Source organism: Aspergillus multicolor, assembly GCF_047715735.1.
Source record: "Aspergillus multicolor strain CBS 133.54 unplaced genomic scaffold BDW74scaffold_35, whole genome shotgun sequence".
NCBI lineage: Eukaryota > Fungi > Ascomycota > Eurotiomycetes > Eurotiales > Aspergillaceae > Aspergillus > Aspergillus multicolor.
The window spans coordinates 264,743-288,273 of record NW_027395986.1 but is presented as its reverse complement, the minus strand read 5'-3'; the positions used below and the strand labels follow the sequence as shown (position 1 = coordinate 288,273).

Genomic DNA, 23,531 nt, shown 5'->3' with positions numbered 1-23,531 from the left:
TTATGGATGGACTGCGTAGGTGTCTGTTTATCTTGGCACGTTCACTACCCTATCCATTATATTATTTTTGACTGGGAACCATTATTCCTCGAGAATGTTAACAAAGACCCTATTTTAGCGCGCCATTGTCAGTTTCGGTTTCGAATTGCCTTGTCAAAACCAAACATATACATACAGGCGTTCCATTCTGCTGGGACTCTTTGTTGATTGCTGGTGCTATCATCGGGTTCTTGAAAGGGAACCTGGCACTCACATATGAAACAACGCAAGAGATACTAATATAGTCCAGGTCAATGTGAATACATGTCCGTGGCTTGGATGGGTTGGTTCTCCATTCATTCACTATGGTACTGTACCCTATGGTATCTTTCGAGGCCTAAATCCCGAATTATTATCATGATTTTCGTTGCCTTGGCACCATCTCAACAACAAAGGATGTCAACCAGAAACATCATGCAGATGGATGTCTAAACAGCAAGCCGAAACCATTGAAAATGAACTTGTGCCATTTGTCTGTATGGTTGGTAGCCGTAGCGCAACAATGAGAGCGTCTGTGATCCTGACCTTGAGGCATTCTGGCCATACCATACTTGGGCCAGGATGGGGGTACCCGTCCAGCAACTGCCAAACTTAAGAAGGAGGAGCAAGCCCGGTTGCCCTCTGTGAGGGGGCTATAATTTTCAAACCCTTGGACTCTTCTTATTACCCCCTTCAGCGCCGGTCAAGAGGGTTGTTTTGAATCTTATCTTGCTAGCCCTAACTTCCCGGGCAGGTCGCGGTACCATACCTGATGTGAGGACAAGTTTTCCATTTGTCGCGTCTGAAGCTGCTGTCTCGTCGTTTTGAGTAGATTTTTATTTCACGTGTCTAAACAACATGCAGATGCAGTAGAGGCAGTTGTGACACTTTGATGAGAAGTAACTCCTAAGTAGTGCCGTAGTTTATCATTACCAGATCTGCACCGGTTACCATTAGGCCGTAGGCCGATAAATGGCTTCTATTCTGAGAGATCTAAGCATATCACTTCATTTACTCTTTCCATCGTCAATTTTCAGCCCACGGGCACGTATGTCATCCGACATCCGGCTTGGCCGGGGCCTGAGGGTATCTCCGTTCGCCGTATACTGCTTGGAAGCGTTGGGGCTATGGTAGGTTGTGCGCAGTAAGACCAGACCATTGCTGCTCCATACTTCAGCTGCAGAATCGCTGCCGGCTTAAGCATTATTCCCGTCTATTTCCGCTTATCCTTGGGTCTATCCTTGGCTTTGCAGCCTACTTCGTGTTTGTAATCGAGTCGTCAACTGGAAGGATGCGCTTCTGCCTGGGGCCGGGGCTTAGGTATGCGCGGGCAGGGCAGGTATGGTAGGGTATTATCAATCAATATATCATTGTCATGTACTCTATCGGATCCATATTTGTGTCTTTCTAAATTGGAGCACTTGCGGAAGCCTACCTCCGGGCATCTCTTCGGAGTACCAACTCTATACGCGACCAGACATGCAAAAATGCTATCACATTCCGGGTACCTTACATAAGAAGGTGAGATACTGTATACTTTCAGCACCCTAAAAGCTCGCAAGGAAAATAATCACGATCCACGGCGCAGTAAGCCCTCCGAAGTTCCGTCTTTTCTTACCTATTTGGACTGGAATAGGGCTGGCGATCCGCAGTGGAGCATACACCGGACTTAACCGTGGAAATAACCCGTCGGCCGGACTTAAGCCCTCTACTTTAAGACATATACCCCCACAGCATAACCAAACCACAACCACATCTTCACAACAAACCACTCATTCATAGCACCATGTCCGACGCAAAAATCATCCTCATCACCGGCGCAAACACCGGCATCGGCTACCAGGTCGTGCGCGCCCTCTACAGCGCCGACAAGCCGTACACCGTGCTTGTGGCCGCGCGCTCAATCGCCAAAGCCCAGGACGCCATTCGTTCCATTAGCGCTGAGTTCCCGGAGAGCTCAAACAAGCTGTCACCGCTGGTGGTCGACGTCGAGTCGGATGAGTCTATTGAGAATGCGTATCAGGAGGTCCAGCGGGAGTTTGGGAGGGTTGATGCGCTGGTTAATAATGCAGGTGCGTACTCTCTGCTTCCCGAATCCTATAGCACCATATGGTAGGTGTGAGGCAGTTGATTAATATGGTACAGGAGCAAACTTCGACGCCCTCATCGCATCCAAAACCCTAACCCCACGGGCTGCCTGGGCCAAATCCTGGGATGTCAACGTAACAGGCGCGCAGATCCTAACATCCACATTCATCCCCTTACTCCTCAAAAGCACCGACCCGCGCCTGCTATTCGTAACATCCGGCACAAGCACACTCCTCGGGAGCGAGAGACGGAATTTACCCGTCGACCGGTCCCCCGAGGCCGGGTGGCCAAAGAGCAACAGCGGCGTGATCAGCGCAGCCTCCTACCGCAGCGCCAAGACGGGGCTGAATATGATGATGCGGGAGTGGGAGCGGATACTAAAGAACGACGGCGTCAAGGTCTTTGCGATTAGTCCCGGGTTTTTGGCGACGGGGTTGGGTGGGGCTGGTCCTGAGCAGTTGAGGAAGTTTGGGGCGGGGGAACCGGAAGTTGCGGGGCCGTTGTTTCGCGATGTCCTTGAGGGGAGGAGGGATGGGGATGTTGGGAGGGTTGTTAATAGGGATGGGGTGCAGGAGTGGTGAGGTTTGGCTACCATAGCCTGTACCATAGGTAGGGCTGACCTCGGGAGGAGGGCCATACTAATCAAAATTTCCACTCTTTAGATTCGTGCACAAGAAGCAGTTTTTCTCCAAGTGGACTGAAGTTCTGGCTATAAATACTACAGGGCCCTTAAAAATAAGGTGTCTAATGCTGTAAAACCCTGGTACTGTTAGATTCAAGACAGGCTACCTTTCTCTTATATGTAGGCTAGAGGTGGTATGCATAAAATGTGGACTACTGCAGGCCCTCAGCTGCATAATCATTATAGAAAATCTGGAGAAGATGATAAGCTTATCAGAACGTTTACTCCGCAAAGAATTTGACAGGCGTCATGTTGACGAGACGGAGTCTGGGTCAGGCCATAGAGAGCAGAAGTCATGTGACCTGATGTCATGGTGATGTGAGCCCTACATCACCAGTCAACGGTATATCCACGAGAAGAAGAAAAGAGAAGAGAACTCATACTCATACTCATACTCATACAATCCATCAAAAGCAACTATATCATCAAAACCACACTGACGATCAACCACCAACCCAACACCTCATCCCCACACAAAAACACCATCACACCCAACCATAACGCATACCAAACCACCCTAATCCCAAGGTCCCCAAACTTACACCCTACCTAGCCCACTTCTACATACCATACGTTCAAAATGGCCATGACCCAGGCCGCTAACCTCGTCGAAAAGGCCATCGGCCACGACAACACCGCCACCGTCCACACCGACATCAGCAACTACAACAACGAGCATGGCGTCGAGACGGGCGAGAAGATCCGCGCTGCCGTGTGGCAGGGCAAGAATAGCGTTGGAATTGGTAGGCGCCCACTTCACCCTATCCAGCGTTACTAGAAGACTAGAAGGGAACTAATAGGAATGTAACAGTCGAAATGCCCAAGCCCCGCGTCGTCGACGCCGCGGACGTCATTGTCCGCGTTACGGGGAGTACCGTCTGCGGGAGTGATTTGCATTTATACCACGGTAGCTTTCTCCCTCTCCAAAACAACCTTTTCAAAAAGAAGAAGGCAGTTCTAACAGACATGCAGCCGTAATCCCCCAACTCCAAAAAGGCGACGTCCTCGGCCACGAATGCTGCGGCGTGATCGAATCCGTCGGGCCCGAGAGCAAGAAGTACAGCGTTGGCCAGCGCGTCGTCGTGTCCTTCCCCATCGCCTGCGGGACTTGCAAGCGGTGCCAAGCAAAACTGTACAGCCAGTGCGAGAACACGAACGAGAATAGCATCACCAACGCGATGTATGGAAAGCGCACGGCCGGGATCTTCGGATACAGCCATTTCACGGGTGGTTTTGCGGGCGGGCAGGCGGAGTACCTGCGTGTGCCGTATGGGGACGTCAATCTCCTTCCGATTCCAGACGAGGTTCCGGATGAGAAGGCGTTGTTTCTCTCTGATGTTGTCGGCACGAGCTGGCATTGTGTTGTGGACACGGGGGTCAACAAGGGCGATACGGTTGCTGTCTGGGGCGCTGGACCGATTGGGCAGATGGCGGTAGAGTTTGCGTTTTACCACGGGGCCGACAGAGTCATTCTCATTGATGGCGGGGAGGGCGCGTGGCGGCTGGACTATGTCAAGAGTAAAGTGCCGCGGGTTGAGACCGTGGATTTCACGAGGTTACCCAAGGGCGAGAGTGTCTCGTCGCATCTGCGCAAGATCACGGATCATGGGCTCGACGTTTGTCTGGAGTGTGTGGGGGGTGAGTACGCAAAGGGGTGGGTGCATTTCTTCGAGCAGATGGTGGGCGCGGAGACGGATACGAGCGAGATTGTCAATGAGATGATTACGGCTGTCAGGCCGTTTGGGCGCGTTGGGCTTACGGGGGTTTATGCGGGATTCGTATGTCCTCCTTTTTTTTGAGTTGGGGAAGATATGGTGCTAACAGGCTGACAGACAAACCACTTCAACATCGGCGCCCTGATGCAGACAGGCGTGCGGCTCATCGGGAACGGCCAGGCTCCTGTCCAGAAGTACTGGGAGGACCTGATGGGTTTGATTCAGAAGGGCGAGATCGACCCGCTGCACATGGTCAGCCATCGGTTCCGGCTGGAGGACATTAGCAGGGTGTACGAGCTGTTCAACCAGCGCGATGGCGGCGTGCAGAAGGTGTACTTGGAGACGAGGCACTCTGCGCCCGCGGCGAAGGAGGGACCGCAGTTGACGGATTTGTAGAGGACATCTAGGTGAAAAATGCAAATATGGTATGAGGTTATGAACTACTAAATTACGAACAATTGCATGTATTCCAGTTCCAATTCAATTGAATCATTTCGTTCGATGTCAAGCTAGCTACACTAACACTGACTACATAAGGTTGTCAAGAGCCAGCTACCTAAGCCTCACCCAGGATATTGTCCTCGTACACGCTGGTGAGCTTGCCGGTGTTGGAGTTTTCGATCTGCGCATATCTCCATCAGCAGCTGTTTTCTGACATATGAGTGGAAACGCACCTCGTATCGCGGCTTGTCCTCGCTCGCGTCGACGTTGCGGTCGGCCTGTCTGCCGGACTCGGTCAGCACGGACTTGATGGTGCCGGTGCTCTTGGACGTGTTGGAGTCACGGCCTGCATGGTCAGTATGTCAATGACAATGAGGATGTGAAGACATACCCCCCACAGGCTTATATTCCACCATCTGGCCGTTCTGGTAGCGGGGCATTCTGGCTTTAGAATTGTTCAAAGTGTGCTGTAAATGTACTCAATATGGTATAGTGAAGGGATTGGTATAATCGCGAAAATCAGACATAGATCCCAGACAGCCCATTCCATCTATATAGAGCGCAGTTGTGTCAGTGTGAATCACCACTCTGACACCAGCACTTAGAGATCTCGCCGAGCCATGGGATAGCGTCAGTCTAGAGTGTTCCCGGACAGCTGCAGTGGAGCCTCCGGTCGTTAGCTTAATTACTATGGCAGCTCTACGTCATCCCGAACCAACTTTAAAACCGTCGAGCCACCACCGCACCTTCCGCAACCAACACTCACCCACACAATGGACAGTCTAGGCTCACGAATTGTCAAACTCCACGCCGTTGGCGCTCAGAGCGTACGTCTACGTACACCTATCCGCATGACCTCAAAGAATGAATGAGATGAGTGTTGAGTCTAACGGTCACACGCGCACAGGCCCAAGGCTCCCGCCCCGACCAGCAAGACACGCACATAATCCTGACGTCCGCGGAGGCGCCGGACATCGGGGACTCAATTGCACTCTTTGCGGTGTTCGACGGGCAGTACGTCGTCCTCCAACCCCCTCAACCCATCTCAAAACACCCTTTACTGAGAAAAATGACACAGCGGCACCCCCGCCGTCTCAACACACGCAAAGGAGCACATCCCGCGCCTCCTGCTCGAATCCGCCGCCTTCAAAGCCGGAAACTACGAGCAGGCGATGCAAGAGGCCATCGACCGCGAAGACGACCTGCTCATGCAGGGGTTCAACGGCGGCGAAGACGCCTTCGCGGTCTCCGGGTCCACGGCGTCGCTGGCCCTGCTCGATATGAAGCGCGGCGTTTTGGTCGTGGGCAATATCGGCGATAGCCATGTGCTTATGGCGGAGAGGGAGAGCGAGACGGGGGAGGTGAGGGGTATTGTATGTCTTCTATCTAGTTCCTTTTCAGCTGGACTGTCTTGGGGCAGCGTAGTTGGTGAGTGAAGTTCGCTAACGGGTAGATTAGGATCGCCTAACAACATCGCACAAACCCGAAGATCGCGCGGAGAAGGCGCGCATCGAGAAAGCCGGCGGGCAGGTGCAGTCGCAGCACGACGTTGCGCGCATCGGCAGCCTCAATATGTCGCGGGCGCTGGGGGACCTGCAGTATAAGACGCCGCTGATTTCGGCGCCGGGGCCGCCGAAGACGGATGGGCAGCGGGCTGCTCTTGCGGACCCAGACTCAGGTACAGATGCAGCGGTATCCGACGGGCTAACGCAGAATGGTACGGAGTCAGAGTCAGGAGGCGGGACGGAGAAGGCAACGGATGACTTCATCACCGTACAGCTGTCGTTCAGACGGGTTGATCTGCGCAAAGACGCGCAGTATGTTCTGGCGCTGACGTCGGACGGGGTGACGAATGTGCTGAGTGACGATAAGATCATGGAGGGGATGGTGCAGATGTTTAATGCGGGGAGTCAAGCGGAGGATGTGGCGAGGGTGCTGGTTGACCAGGCCGTTGCGACGCCGTATAGTGACAATGCGACGTGCGTGGCTGTTTTCTTGAATGGGACGGAGGCGAAGATGGGTTGAGTGCAATCTATCTAGATTCTAGGACATGCTGGGTAGAGGGTACCTGGTAGCCGGCAATTACATGATCATTATAGAGGGAATAGATTTAGATGAAGCGCAGTCATATTTTGGCATCATTTGGGAGACTTACTTCGTCGTACAGAACCTCGACCCCTTCATCTTCAGTATCGTACAACCAATCCTTACCTAGGTAGTAGAGGGCAGCGCCCGCTGAGTGACAGCGACTGTTTTTCAGGCTCTGGATCTAACTCGGGCTCTGACTCTGACTCCATTAAACGCGCAGATCGTCCTTCTCCGACAATAAATATAAAGGCTCGGGAAATGATTAGAGTGCCCAAGTTGCACAAATGATTTTAGCATGACAGGGTCCGAGGCATGCACCAGTTCGAGGGCATGAACATGACAAGATGCATTGTCTGACAATCTGCAGTTGCGGTGGTGAAGCTCGAGGTAAAGTATTTTTAATACATATAGTATTCTTAAATTCTTTTATTTCTAAGTCCTATCGATCAAGGTGGCTCGGTACGTTGGCGTCAGTACGTGAAAGTACAACTTTCCATGCACGTGCGGGTGTTCAGGGATCAGTTAGGGCTAGCTTCGCCATGCCCTGACCCTTGCTCCATGTTCATGTCCACGTCCTTAGGGAGTGTGAGTCGGAATATTCCTATTCGTTATCAGAAAATGGTACCAATGTCAGTATAACCACAAGCCAGCATTTAATGCGAGATATCTAAGCAAGCCTGTCCAAGTCCACCGCCGTCCCAGGGGAGGTACTTACTGAGTAGCCACCACACAGTATAGCATCTAGGTACGAGTACATAAGCAGCGCATTATCAATTAATCAACAAATCAACATTGACATTACCCGAAGTCGAATCCTACCAAACAAAGATAGAAGTCTCGACAGACTTCATCAAAAATAAAATCGTTTTGTCTCGCTCACGATACTAAGTTCTAGTTTTCCCCTTCACTCGGTTTCGATGGTACTTCTCGTCAGTTATGACGTTTACCGAGCGATGCAGAACAATCGACAGTGTTTCCTGCACAGTAAAGCTAAATATGTTGCAGATGTTACGTGCTATCAGTCCTAGTACTTGGAAGTCTAGAGCAATGGGACATAAGTGAAGAAGTAATTGATATCAAAGTAATCACGATCTCAATATCATAAAACTGCGGGCATGAAACCATGAATCCACCAACTAAGTCTCAAGCCCTAACTACCACCTGGGCAGCATCATGAATTCACGACGCGCAGAAAACCCTTGGAATAAACGAGATAAAAGAAGGTGCGCTAGTGCCCAGCAAATTTCCAGTCCGGCCCCATCACGAATCCAGAGACAGGTTGTATGGTACCTTACTACCAAGCTTACCTACCTTACCTCAATACGAAATGAGCACAACAAGAGCAATGATCAAGGCCAAGCAAAAATATAACAGGGACACCCAAATCACCAACAAAACAATGATTAAATCGAAGTAGTCAACGGGATTGCTAGGTCTCGACGCAGGTGCAGCCCGAGGCTGCAGCTGGATCGGGGGCGGAACGCCTGCATCTGGATGGTTTCGGCTCTGTAGCTTGAGTCCACTTGCTGATTTGAGTGCGCCTCCGATTGTTAATTCGGTTTGAGAGAAGTACTCATCGGACAGGAGGTAATCGGCGCTGGCTGTTGAGATGCTCATGGTGAAGGGTTGAGGCGTAGAGACATCCTGTGTAGTGAGAGGCCGGTTTGAGATGGGCGACGGTTCAAAGCAGGACTCTGAATGCTGAGGAATAGCGCCTGTGTATCGATACTGAGCAAGGGAAATGGGGCGAGGAAGGGATACTTTGTGGTCTTAAGCCCGCCCATATCCAAGCTTGCTATGGTACACTACTCTCAGGGTGCCCTTGCCAGGAAAAGGAACCTGAACAAAGACATTGTTACCTTTTCATGAATTGGCATTGTTGGGTATGCATTGTTCATCACTCGGGGGCCTAGCCCTTGTGATAATCAAGAAAACAAAGAAGAGAAAGAGGGCTGGAAACAACAGAAAGAGGCAAAGAATGGATGTCAAATAAGGATAGGCTTCCAAGACAGGTGGCAAAGCGCTGAGTAGGGTTAGCGCAAGCCCTGCTTTTCTCTCTCTGCTTCGTACTCTCGTTGATCTGAATAAGAAGAGACAAGAATAAATACTTCGTGTTATGCATAGATTATAGCAAACAAGAATAATCTTCGACAGACACTGACGCTGGATATTCGCTGTGACAGAAGCGCAGTGGAGGTGATGCGTTACTCTGAACAGAACCTTGGAAGTCTGGGATAGATCAATCCGGATGCTTTCTTTCCCCTAAATTCCACCGTTGTTCTTTTCTCTCGTTCGACGTCAGAACCGGTGAGCCATGTCCCAATTGTGATAGGAAAAGAAACATCAAAAGCCCTTTATCTCACTAGTCTACATCGCTCTAATAGTAACAATTGACTGAAACTAAGCGGTGCCAAGAATTAGGGTTAACTCGGCAATAACAAGAACAGTCCACTCAACCAAAAGGCAGCCATTGCGGGTATGGTAGCACCAGGACCGTACGCCTAGATACCACATCTCTGTGGGTGTTAAACCCATTCCGCTGGGTATATGGTAGAATTTGGCGAGGAGAGACTGCGGTCCCAATCTGGGTGAGCTGATATAGGGACAAAGAGTTAGCAATGGTCTACCATAGTAGTCACAACCTGGGGGGCAGCTTTTTAATCCATCCCAATTTTCCTATGTAGGTAGGAAAAGAAGAAGAAGAAGAAGAAGAAGAGGTTGATGACAATGCCCGGTTTGGTACAATGAAAACACTTTTCTCTACATAACTATATCACATGGAACAAGGAGAGAAGAACTAGGTACGCGATGCCAACAATGGATCCTACCGTAGGAGACCATTGAGTTTGTTCCCATGGATGTTGCACTGCAGGCTTTGTCTTGTCTACCATAGCGTTGGCTCCTCTCCAAGCATCAACTACTGTGCGACATCACGACTATCAGTCGCCAGTTGGAGATTGATCAAGTTTACTAGTTATGCTCTGTCTGTATGTTTGGATTTGTTTCGCGATGATTAAGTGATACTCCGTCTCCAAACTCATGTAGACATAGACCAGAATGCCGGCACGGGCTCGGACGGGACAGGGATTGAAGGATAGCTTGGTTAATATGACATGAGATGGCGGTTCGTCTCCTCATTGGCTTCAATTACCCTGAACACACCCAATTTAACCATTATAATATTGCTTACAAGATGATTGCACGCCTAGCAAGACTTTGGGATGTCCAATTGAGCCAACCGATAATTACACGAATTACTGGGAGCGTAGAGGCTATGGGCACTACCTGAACACTGGGCGGGGATAAACTTTTACTTCTTGTCGGATTTTGGGTGAAGGCTTGACGGTTGCCCTATGTCACCGACGGGTAGGAAGGGGACGATAGCAGAATGGTACCCTAAGGGACCCAGGAAAAGCACCGTTCAGACGAGAAAGACCGCGGTATTTCAGCCACTCAAGCGGCAAGTACTCTAGGGAGAAAGCAAGGCAGAGATAACCAAGAGCCTAGCATGACTAAGACCAGAAGGACTGGCTGCAGATGTTGTTGGCGGAGCGTGTGTCCTACCCTAGCCTCTCGTCGCTTCTCAATTTAAAGACCTTCTCACCACTAATAGTGTTAGCAGCTGAACCTCGTACTATGACCAAGCAACGTACCTAAACGTAATGGCATGGCGACGCCTTCATCTAAGCTGGTTGCTTCTGGCTTGAAACAAGGACATAACTCCCATTATCGTCTCACCTGGGGCCAGTTCTTGCCCCAATAAAAGCTAAGTCGGAGCTGGTCCGCTCAGCTGCCGTCAACGAGTTGGAGGGTCTTCGAAGGTGCAAATCAGGCCCTCGGGAAGGGTAGAAGAGAATATACCCTAGTAGCTTTTGACCGCAGGGTCGTCTCGCGCTACATCTAAGCCACACGTTAAGAAGCTACCAGAGCACAAACAGTAAGTTCCGAATCTACCAAGAACAAATGCAACCAAAAGACAGTGGGATTCTGTAATAGATTAGACCACCCTGCCAAAAATCACTAACGATGATAGTAAACGAAAGGCAAAAAACGAACGACATGCAAGCCAATCAAAAGCCCGCCTAACAAAAATACCCCGGGACGAAAGGAAAAAATCCATTCCAAGCTGTAGAGACTTCCCTAGCAGGACGATGAGTGAGCCATTTGAAAATTGGAGACGTGATGACAATGCAAATGTATAGGAGGGAAATGGCAATCGGCACCATAAGGAAAATCTCCGCAGAAAGCTCCTTCACAGATGCCTCATTCTCTTTTGAACCTTCCGCCGGAAGGTCTTCCACAGATGCTTTATCCTCATTCGACTCTTCGCGGGAAAGGCCTTCACAGCCTCCTTATTCTCATTGGAATTCTCGGCAGGAAGGTCCCCCACAGATGCATTATCCTCATTCAAATCTTCTGCGGAAAGGTCCTTTACAACCTCCTTATTCTCATTGGAATCTTCCGCAGAAAGATCCTCCACGGATGCATTATCCTCATTCCAACCATCCGCGAAGAGGTCCTTCATAGCCTCCTTATACTCTATGGAATATTCCGCAGCAATATGCGTCCGATACACCATACCACGATGACCGACCCCAAGATGCTTGTCACGCAAGACTATATTACGTACCTTGGGGTCTGTTCGAAAGTGAAAGTAACCGTCGGCAATTTGTTTGAAGCTCTTCGGGTCCGCGAATCTGCCTCTGGTTTTGTCTGCCCAATGGGTAAGGTGTCTCGGATCATGTGACCAGATCTTCCACTGATGCTTGGGATCGGAATGGCCTTCGTGATCGATGCCCATGGCGTAAACATAGTACTCCTTTGGGAGGACATAGTGAACAATTGGAGGGAGTCTGGAGGTTTGTTGATGTTAGAGGTGGAGGTGTGGTGGATAAAAGACTTGAATAACGGTCTGGATGCTGCCTGGTGTGAACTCTGGACGAAAAATATTCGCATTCTACCTAGGTATATTTATACCTTAACTCGACTCGCTCTAAGTATGATTGTCAAGGAAAAACTCGAACAAAGGTATCCATGACCAGAACCAAGCGCACTGACGCCTCTCGACAATGCCCGGTGATAACAAAGGAACCATTAGAAAAAGGAGGGTCAAATAGTAGACCCGGGCTTTGTGAATCGAAACAACCAGGCTATGAGACTCGAAACAACCAACGAAGAGTCAAGGAAGACAAAAGAAATAAATCAAGAGCAGCAACCAAGATAATGATAGGTAGGTACTCTCGAATAACGCCAACGTGCTTTGTGAGCTCGAATATAACAAAGAAAGAAGAAACAAGGTACTTAATGCCAAACAGCTTCCTTTAGCCTTGAGACGGCGAAGGATGAGCTCGAGGAGAGGCTCGATCGAGAGAGGCCCCGCAACATAAGACACAGCGAGAACTGAGTAGATCATCGAGACAAGAACAGAAAGAGGAAATGAGTTTTGGGCGACATCGAAGCCAGAAATCGAAGAAGCGCATTGTCAAAGACGCAAAGGTTGTAATATAGATGAGATGAGGCGTTAGCGGTCGAGAGGCACAAAGGGAAAGTGGTAAGACGAAAAATGATGGTGCAGAATAACAAGAAATCGCACGCGGGCCAAGTCCCATCCCAAAAGATTCGCAAGAAGCCTTTCATGCCACAGCGACAGTCAACTGCGCTACAGTACGGCCAATGTGATTATCCCAATAACAAGTACCGACCAAAAGGTCAGCCATCGAGGAAAGGACCGGTCTCGAATGATTCCTTCAAGGGTGCTTGGCTCGCGCGCTTTGCTGTCATTCTGAACGGCGAGAACCCTCGGTCCAAGTTTTGGAAGGTCGATTTTGACCGAAAAAGCTTTCAGGTCCAATAACTGTGTTCCATCATCGCATCGTACGGATTTGGGGAAAATGTTGCAGTTCCATCTAAACGGCGGTTCTGCATTTGTTCGTTGGAAAAAGGAACGCCCACGAACAGTGAGTGATTCCAAGTCCCAACCCTGGCCGTTGCTGTGGGGCTCAGGTTAAGCGAAGTGCTCGAGAAGGGGGTCGACATTCCCCGTCCGTTTCAATATGGTCAGTTCCCGTTTCAGCTGTCGCCTTGAAGCCGGTGTGGAGAAGAGCAACCCATAGGTAAGCATGACCTCGCGATAGACGTCAAGGTAACCTTCGTCAATTAACAATTCGTCCATATTCTTTATGGCCCAGTTTACTATTCTGGATACATCAAGACAGAAAGATTAGTATCTAGAGAGACTCAAGGAAAGAGAACATGAGATCAGTATCGTACCTGGAAAGTTTTGAGTCGGAATCGGCTGGGCGGATATTTGCAGTACAAACAGACGGATATTTGAACACAGACAGAGTCCGTTGCCTCTTGTCAAGGAACATGTGGGAAGATAGGTCATCGACCCATGTAATCCACACTTGTCCGAACATCGCAAGAGAGGAGACGTTTACGTCTTCTACCAGCAAGAAGGCTTCTGTAGGTGGGCTTTCGACAGAAATCTCGTTGTTGACGCGCGGGACATGGTCAGATCTTGTGAGTATTGACGCAGCCTCTTTCACATTTAAATTATACTCGCCCTCCATGCTATCAATGCGGCCGCCGTACCTGGCATACAACCTGGGCGAAGCTTTATCGTTTGCTTGTGGGGCAGTCGACTGAGGTGAGACGTTGGACTGAGGCGAGACGTTGGGCTGGGGTGGTTTCGTGGGTGTCAAGGACGCCGACAGCAAAAAGAGAGTGTATAAAGCTGCATTGTAGATAGTGCCGCGCTCTTTAGCTGTCGCTTTAAACACAACCAGTTCGCCAAACATTTTTTCAGTAGTATTACCGACCTCAGATTTCCATTTGTCAAAGACACTGCGGCACCACGACCAACACTCGATGGAGAGGGTTCCTTCAACCCCGCCTTTGTTTCCTTCCAGACCCTCCTTCACCACTTCTTCAAATATATTCTCCAGATGTTGGCAAAAGAAGTCGGTGCCTTGGTAGTAGGCGCTTTTTTGGTCAATACCGAAGATGTGCTTGATAGCGCCACGGCGAGCGGTATTTTGCTAGAATCATACCCGGTCAGACGCTGTATCGAGTTCTGTTGAACGTCAGGACTTGACTCACGGTTGCCATCGCTTCCTCGGGCGATCAGATACCGTGCCTTAAAATGCAAGTCGCGGCTGTTGATAGCTGGAGAAGTCTCGTTCCTTGGGTGTTCTACTAAGAAAGGAATTTGATGGTCGACAGTTTGTACTTGATAAGTAGGAAGTGATAATAGTAACAGCGCAACAAACAAAATCCACGACGATGCGTCCCTGAGGGGAGGACGGGAAGCTTGCGATATTTCACTGTTTACGAGCCAGCATGTCCCGGTGACAAGACGAGGCGAAGCTGATCCAATTTCAAGGATGTCTAAGACAGAAGGAATGGATGGCATTATTGCTGATTTGTGCGGCTTAGCTTCTCGTGGATTCTGAAGTTGGCTTGTAGCTTTCATGTGCGGTTCTGTTTTGAAGCTCTTGCTCACTCCGGATAGCGTGAGTAGTTGAAAACCGTAGCACGACCGAGCAAGTTGGCTGCAATCGCACTGCATCGCATCGTCTTCATTTGCGCTGGTCGCTTTCCACCTGGGCCAAGGGCACAGCTCCTATTCCATCGCCCTGATGCCGATCCTTCCTCGGCAAGAACCAAAATTTGAAACTTGTCTGGCCAGCTGTCGTCAGCGGATCGGAGGCTCTAAGTTGAAGTAGGACAGGCCCTTACGAAACCGTAGCCGGAGCCGAATCTAAGGCAGAAATTCTCGCCCTAGTATCATATTTCCCAACGAATATTGATTCTGTTCAGAGCGACTTCATTCAGTCTGCCCGTTCGTTCGAGCCGGGGTCGAGGTCTGCCTCAATGCTGCCCTCAGCAGGGAGCAAGTGGGATCGCCAAAAGTGGTTTCAGGAACGTACAGGTCCCGTTAGGTAGGTGTCCTATCACGCATCGTGTTTGGTAGACCTGCCTCGTATTTTGTAGCAGCTGTGAAGCTATTGGAAGGGATCGTGGAGTGGTACAGGCTCGCGCAAGCAAAGTACTGGAATGTCTGGGGTCGATGAAGGGCGCATCGAGGACGCCCACAAGAGTTGAGGCGGAGATGTCGATGGGAGAGGTGGAGGGAGCAGGAGGCAGGAGGCAGGAGGCAGGAAGGAGCAAGGTGGAAGGTGAAAGGTGGAAAGTGAAAGGTGCAAGGTGGATGGTGGAAGGGAGCTGCCCAGGTTGAGGGAATACGGTATTGATACGGATACGAAGAACATTGAACCTTCCCCCGGCGCCTTTCCTTTTCAGGCCTAGCACCGGAGATGAGGTCGCTCTGAATAGCTTCAGTCTTAACATTCCTTCCAGACAATAAGGTAATGGCTGACACTGGTCCTACCCAACGCCCCTTGCGTCGAAGCTAGATACAGGAAGGTCAGCAGATCTTTCGCTAGGTAAGACTCACGATTGGGCCCCGTTCTGCGTTTCTTTGTCTCCCCAGCTTCGTAGACGGTACGAGTCAGCAGTTGCCAACCTTAGCGCAGAGGCTCGGTCCCAAGGACTGCAAAGTCGGCTTTGGTGAGTGTAACACCATGACCCCGAGGTCTTTGTCGCTCCACGAGAGTGTAAATCCTGACGGGCCATGGAACCTTGACGCGTCCTGCGAAGGAGAGACATAAGTACCCGGCCCACCTAGGCATTTATCCTGTGCCTCGGTCTATTTAGAACTCTATCTCTGGAGCTCAGAACTTCCTCGTGGCTTCATTATGGACTCCAAAATAACCCTTGAGAAATACCGAGGGCCTGGAAGCCGGACAAACTTAGTCGAGGTTATTCGCAGACCATACTTCCCTACGTATGCGTAGGCTTCCAACCGCACAGCCAAACTCTACGAAGGCTTCTGATCTAGACCAACGGCACGCAGCAAGAACGTGCTCAAAGCAACGGTGGTACCCAATGGCACGCGCTAGCGAGCAAAGTCGAACGATTGGCGCAGCTATCCTGGTCATGGCTCGACGTTCATTGTTCACCCACCCTCAACCTTCAACCACGGACGGTGTGGTATGCGGTCAAAGCCCCCTCCATCCCCGGCTCAGCTGGGCAGATCCAACCCCAACGGCGCCTTGGAGCTCCTTTGATTGAGTGCCCGATCCGTCGAACAAGATACACTTTGCAGTATTCCCATCCACATGCAGAGCTCACAGGAGCATGGTACCGGGGTGGTGGAGTGCAGTCCATTGCCCTCGGTGATACTGAATATTCTTCTGTCGGCATTTAGATCACTGATTCCATCCCATGCTATACCATTATCAGTAAGTAGAGAGTATTTCAGCCGTAGAATCGTCTTCCTTGGCGGGCCCTCGACGTCCATTCGGAGACTGCAGATCTCAGAGACAAAGAAAGCGGGGAGCGACCGAAAGAGAAATTGGAAGAGAGAACCCTAATTGTGAGGGAGGAGAAGGATACCTATACCATAATTGGTTCTCCGAGCATACGGTACGCATCAATCTACGGCAGAGGAGCTAAGCCGAAGCCAAAATGTCTTGCATTGCATTGATCCATACCAAACATCACGACGTACATAGGAAAAATAATCGTAGTCTTTATTCTTTGCGCTTCTCGGGGTCCGTGAGCTTGTATATGAACGTGACGAGTGCGATACCGAAGCCAATGACTGCAATGGGTGTTGTAATCCTATACTGAAGGCGCCGCGGGGGGTCTCTGGGATCCGATGCGATATCACCGTATTCGGTCGGTTGCTTGCTCTTGATAAAGTTAAAGTCGCGGATGACCAGAAAACGTATCTTGAGGGTGGGGAAGGTATGAGTCAAGGTCCATTTCCCGACATCCCCCCACCATTCTTCGAGTTGGATGGGAGAGTTTGCCAGATGTTATTGGAGGCGGCGTTGCTCAGAGGATGGCGACCGCGGCGGCGTTCCCAGTGCACAGTACAGCAAGAACGGGTCCTGCTTGTCTGGCTCCTCGTTCAGGGCCTGCTTTAGGAGCTTACTTGCTCTCTCGGACTGGGAAAACAGTAGACGATAGGACAGGATAATTTCTTTGAATACCTCATTGGTTGGCACCGGAGGCGGATCTCCGCCCTCGATGTCGTCGATCAGCGTCTTTTGGAGCGCGCAAGCAACACTGATCATGCTGGAGTTAGTATGGTGATCGATCGGCGGGGTCGAGGACATACTAAGGACCCAATTCGAGTTGCACGTCTTTCCGGAGATGTGCCAAACACAGCGAAGGGTACCGGAAGATCGAGAGAACCCAGCTTGTCCCGTTGTTTTGAAACACCATGTGCTCAGTCAATGTATCCACGAGTTTCAGCTCCACCTTTCTAGCATCCCTCAAATATCCAGAGTCTAGAGTCCTAGCAACTAACTCGTTCAACTCGGCATACTGAGTCTCTGTGCCCTCATTGATTAAGACGAACATATGCTCTGGGATGACTCTGAACGCCCAGCGGATCGATCCATCCAGAGCATTTGCCCTGCACCAGGCGGCGTCCTCTTGGTGCTTGGCCACAAATTGGCAATTCCCTGGAAGTATTGCCTCCGGCACCTCTAGCGTTGTGGGATCAATGAGCCCAGTGAGCACGCAGAGGCTAGCGCAGATGATGCTACCCCGCGTCGCTGTATCGAGTGGATGGATTGGCGGAGCCAGCTCAGAGATCATTTGGTCGAAGGTTGCATCGATTCCGTGGATTGTCTGCACATGTTCCAGTGCCTCGAGCACGCGGTGGCACCAGATCCAGATCACCGAAGCCTTCTCGCCCGCTGGCAGCCACAACTTCCTCTTGCAGGCGTCAGACCATAGTCTATTTTCGACCTGCCGCATGTAGACGGCCAGGCCTGGTAGCTCCTCTGCGGAGCTCAGGCCGAAAAGCCGTAAGATCACCATATTGCGCCTGTTGCGTCCGACACTGTCAGCAATGCTCTGATCTCCGCGACGGACAACTTGAAAAGTCTTACCTCAATGTCGGTCAATGGTGCTAATGTTGCATGAGGACCGCTAGCCATTTTCGATCCTTGAACGACTGAAAAAAAATGGTTTTTGTCGTTACCGGACTGTTCTGGAGTGGTGAAGGCCTAGCGACAAAGGAGGATTCGACGCAGCGCAGCAGGAAGACAAGATAGGGTTCACAACGAGCTGGAACGATCCAACGAATCTGGAGACATCTTGAGCCAGGAATAGTGGCCGTATTTGTGACAGTCTCGACCGCTAATCCAGGGGCTCAGTCTCTGTGCAGAGCCGTTGGATTCCAAACGGGGTCAAGCGGTACCCTGCCACAGCAAACAGCGTGAACCAGGGAGATGCTAGCATTTCCTGGCCAGACAACCCCGGTCCTTGACCTTGATGCATAGAGACTCCGTGCAACATCAGGAACACGAGCCTGGGCATCAAGAGTAAGCGTGGGAACGGTTCCGGGGGAATGTCTCCAACCCCTCAAACACCAGACCATGGGTTCAACGTTCCTTTGTTCCAAGCAGAGGCGACTTAAGAAGCTCTGGATGCCCTTGCTCCCCTTCTCTAAGGGTTCTCCGTCCGATTTCTTCTTCTCATCGGTTTATGTTCGACCCAGACAACGTTCGCCGCAATGCAGTCACCCGTGTACGCCTACCTCATCCGCATTGAGGTGAGTGATGTCCGAACGTCAATGTCCATGTCCTTCATAGCTAATTTCCCACCAGCATGACTCCAACAAGCATCTAGGAAGGGGCTGACTGCTGTTTGTTGCGGCCGACCAGGGAACTGTCGATACCTGGTTCAACCAGTTCAAGGAGAATAAGATCGTCGAAAGGATCACCGATTGCTGGTATACCTATAAGACTAACAAAGACACGCCTATCGAGCGATTGACCTTCTCTCAGGGGAGCAGTCTTAACGGCCGGATGACTTTTGTCCGCTTACCTGATGCCGACTCGTTGTATATCACTGCTCCAAAAACCAGGCCAATAAGCCTGAAGACCTGATCACTCAGTTTCCCAGTCTCTATGAGCAAAAGACAGGGTCCCTTCCTTTCCCCACGTTCAGCAATCAGTAGTCGGCATCTTGGTATGTTTCCCGTCTTGTATTGCAACGTCATTCTCACTGACAGTCATCTAGAAATGTGTTTATGGCTGGCTCCCTACCTAGCCTGTGCTGGAAACTGCTCTAGCTCTTGTTGATCTGTTATTCACCTGTCTTGTTTGGTTTGTCTCTGGCAAAAGTATGGTATAGTATCTTTCAGGAACTCAACTCTTCCTGCAGTTCTTAGCTTCCATGCGTGGAGACAACAAGGCCATAGCACAAAGGCTCTCATGAATTCTCATTCACAGGCCTCCCTGACCACTGCTCTCATTCACTCTCGACCTTGGCTGCTGTGACTCTGCAGAGCCAGGAAATACTTCTAGTCTTCTTGACCTCTTCACCTTCTAACTCCCTCATTCACTCTCAACCTAGGTGCTGTGACTCTGCAGAGCCAGGAAAGACTTCTAGTCTTCTTGACCTCTTCACATCCTATCACCCCTCATCACCTTCGTCAACTTCGTCACCTTCAGTGCTTACATTGCCTTTGCCCTTCAAGAAACCTCCATCCACCCATAGTACCCTACCAAATCAACCATTCTCAGCCACCAATGACGTCCTAAAGCCATAGCATCGAGGCTCTTCTTCTCTGCTGCTCCGTAAGTTGCCTTTCCAACCAACTCATCTCCCCCCAGCTCTCTCCAAGTCAATACCTTACTCAACTGTGACGCATAGGCCCGGGGCAATCGTCGGGGAAACCACACCCACTGTTGCATAGTGATTCGATTGACGGCGCCAACCAGCAGGCCCATCGCGGACTGGCATTTGGAAATCGCCCGAACCACTCCAGTCCGCCGATACGCCGGCGATCCCAGCGATATAACCAACCACACACCTACAACCAGCCGTCACGCTCGCATACACTTCAGCTTTAAATCACCCGCTGTCAACGTCGTTTCCCCGAGCTCCCACAATGCCACCACTGTTGCGGATTCCGTGCAATTTGGTTGCAGTAGTCCAACTGCAGCAGGGGAGCAGCGGGTGGACATCGCCTCGCCATCGGCCGACGCGCCGTCGAGGCCCAGCTTCATGCAATCATTCCTTAGGGCTTTTGGCTTGCCATGGCAAAGCTCGCAACAGGTATGAGGCTTAGCCCGAGCCCTCCAATCTACTCTACCACACTCTACATTATTATTGTCGCTAACGTGGGCACTAGGTTCGAGGTGAAGATCCGGGGTTGGGTGTATGAGCGTCTTCCGCTGTTTATTTCTATTTCTTTGTCTCTGTCACGCTTATGATTAGATAGGTGGCAATACTAGATGGTGTAGAGGGAAATGTTCTTATTTTTGTTTTTTGTTTTTTGGTGATACCCAGGCATTGGCGCAGGGCGGTTGATTGCATGTGCTACCATACCATATTAGTACCATATTCTTTCCTCAGGATTCAAGTTTTTTATTTTAACTTCTCCATGTCGATTTGTCAAATAGACCAGAAACCCGCTATGTTTATGTTTTCTCGCAACCTTGCTGCCCCCTACGCTGTGCCGTGGGTTCAGCGTGCGGTACCTAGGTATGCGGCAGTAGGTATGGTAGGTCCTCGCCCGCGATTGGCAGCACAGGATATTTCTGGGTTGTTTTATTCTCACAGAGTCACAGCCTCTGGGCGCACGGCCTACTAGCCGCTTTTGGCCTTAGCGGCGGAACCTAGCCCCCGGATAGCACCGACCTTCCCCTTTCCCACAAGCAGAGGTGTATGCCATCCATCCATCTTGTGTCGGATCGGAAATACCATTAGCTACCATACCAGGTCAACCGAGTTCAGCTGAAGCTCCCTCCAGCTTGTTCGCCAAATGCCGCTTCCGTAGCAAGGTGTAGGTCTAGATTTCGGGTTTCCCCTTTCCAAGTGGCCCATTACCTCGAATGTAAGTAAAGTTGAAGCTCTGAGATGAACCGTCTGTTAGGTGCCGGGGTGTTGAACGTCAACATCCCACGACGCTGCCGTAAAATCGATTCTACTGCTGGCACCAAACGAACGCGGTAGGCCTCGTTCCATGCTCGTTGTTTGTCGTCGCGGGTGAGAATCATCGGGTCTGTCCTCCTACGAAATGGATAGTTGGGCTAGCAGTGGCAGTAAGAACCTTTGTGTCTTGATTCCAACCCTCGGCAGCGATGCAGAGGGCCGCCGGACCTGCACCGTCGCCGCTGTATATGGCTGGAGTTATTCAAGTCGTCAAGCCCAGCTCCATGATGCGGTCCAATTGCCGGAGAGGCGATGGTGGAAATTGGATCTGATATTCTCTCCAGATGAACCGGCAGAGGGACCATTGTTGTGTGACAGGGAGAAAGGTATGCAGGCATCCAAGTATCGCCGGGCTCCAACTGCGCGGAACCCGGTTTGCCGTGCCATCTGTGCTGCATGGTTTCCATGATAGTTGGGTTTTGGAGAAGTCTTACTCCACGCTAAACAGATTCCCTCGTACACTGCGGAGGTTGAAATCCATCAATTCAATGCAAGGACGCACACATAACTACCGTAAAAACGCGACAAAGATGTAGTGGGCGAAACAAGCCCGACGGGTCCAAATGCAGAACGATATAAAGACGAAACAAGTTTGCTCTGGAAGTCTATGATATGAATAAGCACCCTAATGCAAGTCCGATTGATATAAAACAGCAGACGCCCTGGCCGGCAGAAGAAGAGAATCACGTATATCGTCGTCAGGAAAGATAGCGATGGTCAAAGTATGTACAAGAATCACCAGAAGTAGGGGTTGCCGTAGACGTCCTGGTAACACTGGAAAACGTCGGGGCAGCTAGAGTTAACTCTCGGTTAGCGATGGATTCCAAGAAGTGGCCAAGAGGAAGAACGTACTAAACAGGCTCCTGTCCAAAGATGATATGCCATGTATACTCCATCACGCGCGAGGTCATATCGTCCGGAAGGTCATTGTTAAGCACCCAGTTGTAGTACCGCTGGTAATCGCTCAGCGGCCGCTTGAGGACCTGGTCGCGGGAGACCGCGAACTGCGAGCAGCAGGGAGCGCCGATGACCTCGGGGACGTTGGTGTTTAAGAATAGCGCCTTCCAAGCGTCCGCGTAGTACTTCTCGACGTTCTTCCCGGGGCGGGGGGGATCGCGGGTCGGTCTGATTTCGTCGGGGCAGCCGGGGGTTTCCTGGCACCGGAGGTTGGCGTAGCCGTTGCGCTGCACAAAGTCGATTTGCAGCGAGTGCACCGATTCCACGTTGCTGTAGTCCATTGTGTCCGTGTGCCAGGCGCCGGGCCAACCATCGCGGTGGCTGTGGATGAAGACGATTGTGGAGGGGAGGTCATCGTAGTGCTCGACGATATACTGGAGATAGGCGAGGGCCTCGCGGCCCTTGTTCATGGGAGTGTGGCGCGGCGCGTTCGGGTCGTCAACGACGTAGATGTAGTTCCGCCAACTATTTCAGTTAGCACATTATTACCGCAGCTCCTTGGTTTGTCAAAGAACATACTCGGTGAGATCGGCGCTGACCCAATTCGTGTCCTCCGCGGCCAACTTGGCCATAACGATGATCCGGTCATTGGGGACGATGATTGGCGTCGAGTCGTAGTTCTGCGGGCTGACGCCGGCCTCCTGCGTCGACCATCGCGACTTCCATGACGCAAGTTCGGCGGGATCTGGTCTGCCGCCGACGTTGAAGACCCAGGGCGTCCGCGGGCGTGGGACCTGGGGACCGACGTTGAGGAGACGGGCCAGGAGGAATAGGAGCGAAACAAGGAGGGCGGCCGCCCCGATGCGGTAGGACAATCTCATTTCATAACCTCAATCGCAAAAAGACTAAAAGAGTGTGAGGGATAAAAAGACAAAGGACAAAAGACGAAAGACGAAAGACGAAAGAACAAGGGCAGCGTTGGGCGTGATCGAGGGGAAAAGGAGAAAAAAGATGGAGGCAGCGGCCGTCAAGTGAGACAGCCCCAGACAGCGATTGGTCGATCGGCACCGTCAGGTCAGCTTGACTAAGGCAGCGTAGACGGCGAGCTCTCCTGCTAATAATACTCTCTACAGAGTCGTGTATCGCCTAAAATAACTGCAGGTGGATTGATGTCTTATCTCGCCATCCCCTCAGCCGATGAGGGAATAAGCCCTCGGCTGAAAAAGCGACCGCCACTGCAGAGCGCCGACTGCAGAGTTACCCGGACTCTGAAACCCATACTATGCATGATTATCGGCCAGGGTCTGATCTCAACGGGCCCGACCAGGGTCCATGTCCTACCTTCAGGTCGAGTCGTTGGACAATCTAATTCCTCTTTTTAGACTGAAATTCTCAGTCTTAAAATTATCTAGTATGATCAAAAGACAGTAGTTTAAAGGGTCCTCCAGGGTAACTCCTCCAAGACCCTGCCTACTCCGGAGTAACGGTAGTCCACTGATTGACAGACGCGCGGCCAAAAGAGATTTCAAGCGAGATCTTCAGCGCTCATCATTTTACCTGCGACGACTCTGTCTTGG

The 23,531-nt window shown here is 51.0% G+C and overlaps 9 protein-coding genes across 9 annotated transcripts; 5 read left to right on the top strand and 4 right to left on the bottom strand.

The window, feature by feature from the left end:
- The first annotated feature begins 1,784 nt into the window (after positions 1–1,784).
- Positions 1,785–2,808, top strand: BDW74DRAFT_161228 (putative short chain dehydrogenase). The gene is made up of 2 exons (XM_073725756.1): positions 1,785–2,090; positions 2,164–2,808. The coding sequence occupies exons 1-2, from the start codon at positions 1,805–1,807 to the stop codon at positions 2,685–2,687; spliced, it is 810 nt and encodes a 269-aa protein (XP_073579585.1). The 5' UTR covers positions 1,785–1,804; the 3' UTR covers positions 2,688–2,808.
- Positions 2,809–3,158: 350 nt separating this feature from the next.
- Positions 3,159–4,939, top strand: BDW74DRAFT_91176 (zinc-dependent alcohol dehydrogenase). Its single transcript, XM_073734058.1, has 4 exons — positions 3,159–3,531; positions 3,600–3,695; positions 3,761–4,566; positions 4,621–4,939. The coding sequence occupies exons 1-4, from the start codon at positions 3,369–3,371 to the stop codon at positions 4,897–4,899; spliced, it is 1,344 nt and encodes a 447-aa protein (XP_073579584.1). The 5' UTR covers positions 3,159–3,368; the 3' UTR covers positions 4,900–4,939.
- Positions 4,940–5,059: 120 nt separating this feature from the next.
- Positions 5,060–5,384, bottom strand: BDW74DRAFT_182441 (DUF2945 domain-containing protein; the record flags this gene model as incomplete). Its single annotated transcript, XM_073730252.1, has 3 exons — positions 5,060–5,125; positions 5,178–5,290; positions 5,336–5,384. 3 exons carry the CDS (start codon positions 5,382–5,384, stop codon positions 5,060–5,062), a joined length of 228 nt encoding a protein of 75 aa, XP_073579583.1.
- A 333-nt stretch (positions 5,385–5,717) lies between these two features.
- On the top strand, positions 5,718–6,969 carry BDW74DRAFT_182440 (PP2C family serine/threonine-protein phosphatase; the record flags this gene model as incomplete). Its single annotated transcript, XM_073730251.1, has 4 exons — positions 5,718–5,771; positions 5,852–5,958; positions 6,023–6,317; positions 6,403–6,969. The coding sequence occupies 4 exons, from the start codon at positions 5,718–5,720 to the stop codon at positions 6,967–6,969; spliced, it is 1,023 nt and encodes a 340-aa protein (XP_073579582.1).
- Positions 6,970–11,973: 5,004 nt separating this feature from the next.
- Positions 11,974–12,399, top strand: BDW74DRAFT_91169 (uncharacterized protein). Its single transcript, XM_073734056.1, has one exon. The coding sequence runs from the start codon at positions 12,067–12,069 to the stop codon at positions 12,355–12,357; it is 291 nt and encodes a 96-aa protein (XP_073579581.1). The 5' UTR covers positions 11,974–12,066; the 3' UTR covers positions 12,358–12,399.
- BDW74DRAFT_91170 (uncharacterized protein) lies at positions 12,400–12,771 on the bottom strand. The gene has a single exon (XM_073734057.1). The coding sequence runs from the start codon at positions 12,667–12,669 to the stop codon at positions 12,442–12,444; it is 228 nt and encodes a 75-aa protein (XP_073579580.1). The 5' UTR covers positions 12,670–12,771; the 3' UTR covers positions 12,400–12,441.
- Positions 12,772–14,474: 1,703 nt separating this feature from the next.
- BDW74DRAFT_161220 (uncharacterized protein) lies at positions 14,475–15,232 on the top strand (the record flags this gene model as incomplete). The annotated part of the gene is made up of 2 exons (XM_073725755.1): positions 14,475–14,714; positions 14,773–15,232. Coding segments are annotated over exons 1-2 (245 nt in total), but the record flags the coding sequence as incomplete, so codon positions are not given.
- A 1,684-nt stretch (positions 15,233–16,916) lies between these two features.
- Positions 16,917–17,931, bottom strand: BDW74DRAFT_182438 (uncharacterized protein; the record flags this gene model as incomplete). Its single annotated transcript, XM_073730250.1, has 2 exons — positions 16,917–17,169; positions 17,222–17,931. The coding sequence occupies 2 exons, from the start codon at positions 17,929–17,931 to the stop codon at positions 16,917–16,919; spliced, it is 963 nt and encodes a 320-aa protein (XP_073579578.1).
- Positions 17,932–21,629: 3,698 nt separating this feature from the next.
- On the bottom strand, positions 21,630–23,093 carry BDW74DRAFT_91149 (DUF3431 domain-containing protein). Its single transcript, XM_073734054.1, has 3 exons — positions 22,534–23,093; positions 21,910–22,479; positions 21,630–21,850 (listed from the first exon to the last, which is right to left on the bottom strand). Exons 1-3 carry the CDS (start codon positions 22,833–22,835, stop codon positions 21,793–21,795), a joined length of 930 nt encoding a protein of 309 aa, XP_073579577.1. The 5' UTR covers positions 22,836–23,093; the 3' UTR covers positions 21,630–21,792.
- Positions 23,094–23,531: the final 438 nt, after the last annotated feature.

What these genes read in the sequence shown, in the direction of transcription:
- BDW74DRAFT_161228 (XM_073725756.1), top strand. Translation starts at nt 1,805, where the DNA reads ATGTCCGACGCAAAAATCATCCTCATCACCGGCGCAAACACCGGCATC. An exon ending in TGCGCTGGTTAATAATGCAG is followed by an intron (nt 2,091 to 2,163) that starts GTGCGTACTCTC and finishes AATATGGTACAG; the next exon opens with GAGCAAACTTCGACGCCCTC.
- BDW74DRAFT_91176 (XM_073734058.1), top strand. Translation starts at nt 3,369, where the DNA reads ATGGCCATGACCCAGGCCGCTAACCTCGTCGAAAAGGCCATCGGCCAC. An exon ending in CAAGAATAGCGTTGGAATTG is followed by an intron (nt 3,532 to 3,599) that starts GTAGGCGCCCAC and finishes GGAATGTAACAG; the next exon opens with TCGAAATGCCCAAGCCCCGC. An exon ending in CGGGGGTTTATGCGGGATTC is followed by an intron (nt 4,567 to 4,620) that starts GTATGTCCTCCT and finishes ACAGGCTGACAG; the next exon opens with ACAAACCACTTCAACATCGG.
- BDW74DRAFT_91169 (XM_073734056.1), top strand. Translation starts at nt 12,067, where the DNA reads ATGACCAGAACCAAGCGCACTGACGCCTCTCGACAATGCCCGGTGATA.
- BDW74DRAFT_91170 (XM_073734057.1), bottom strand. Translation starts at nt 12,669, where the DNA reads ATGAAAGGCTTCTTGCGAATCTTTTGGGATGGGACTTGGCCCGCGTGC.
- BDW74DRAFT_91149 (XM_073734054.1), bottom strand. Translation starts at nt 22,835, where the DNA reads ATGAGATTGTCCTACCGCATCGGGGCGGCCGCCCTCCTTGTTTCGCTC. An exon ending in GTCAGCGCCGATCTCACCGA is followed by an intron (nt 22,480 to 22,533) that starts GTATGTTCTTTG and finishes TAACTGAAATAG; the next exon opens with TTGGCGGAACTACATCTACG. An exon ending in TTTGGACAGGAGCCTGTTTA is followed by an intron (nt 21,851 to 21,909) that starts GTACGTTCTTCC and finishes AGTTAACTCTAG; the next exon opens with CTGCCCCGACGTTTTCCAGT.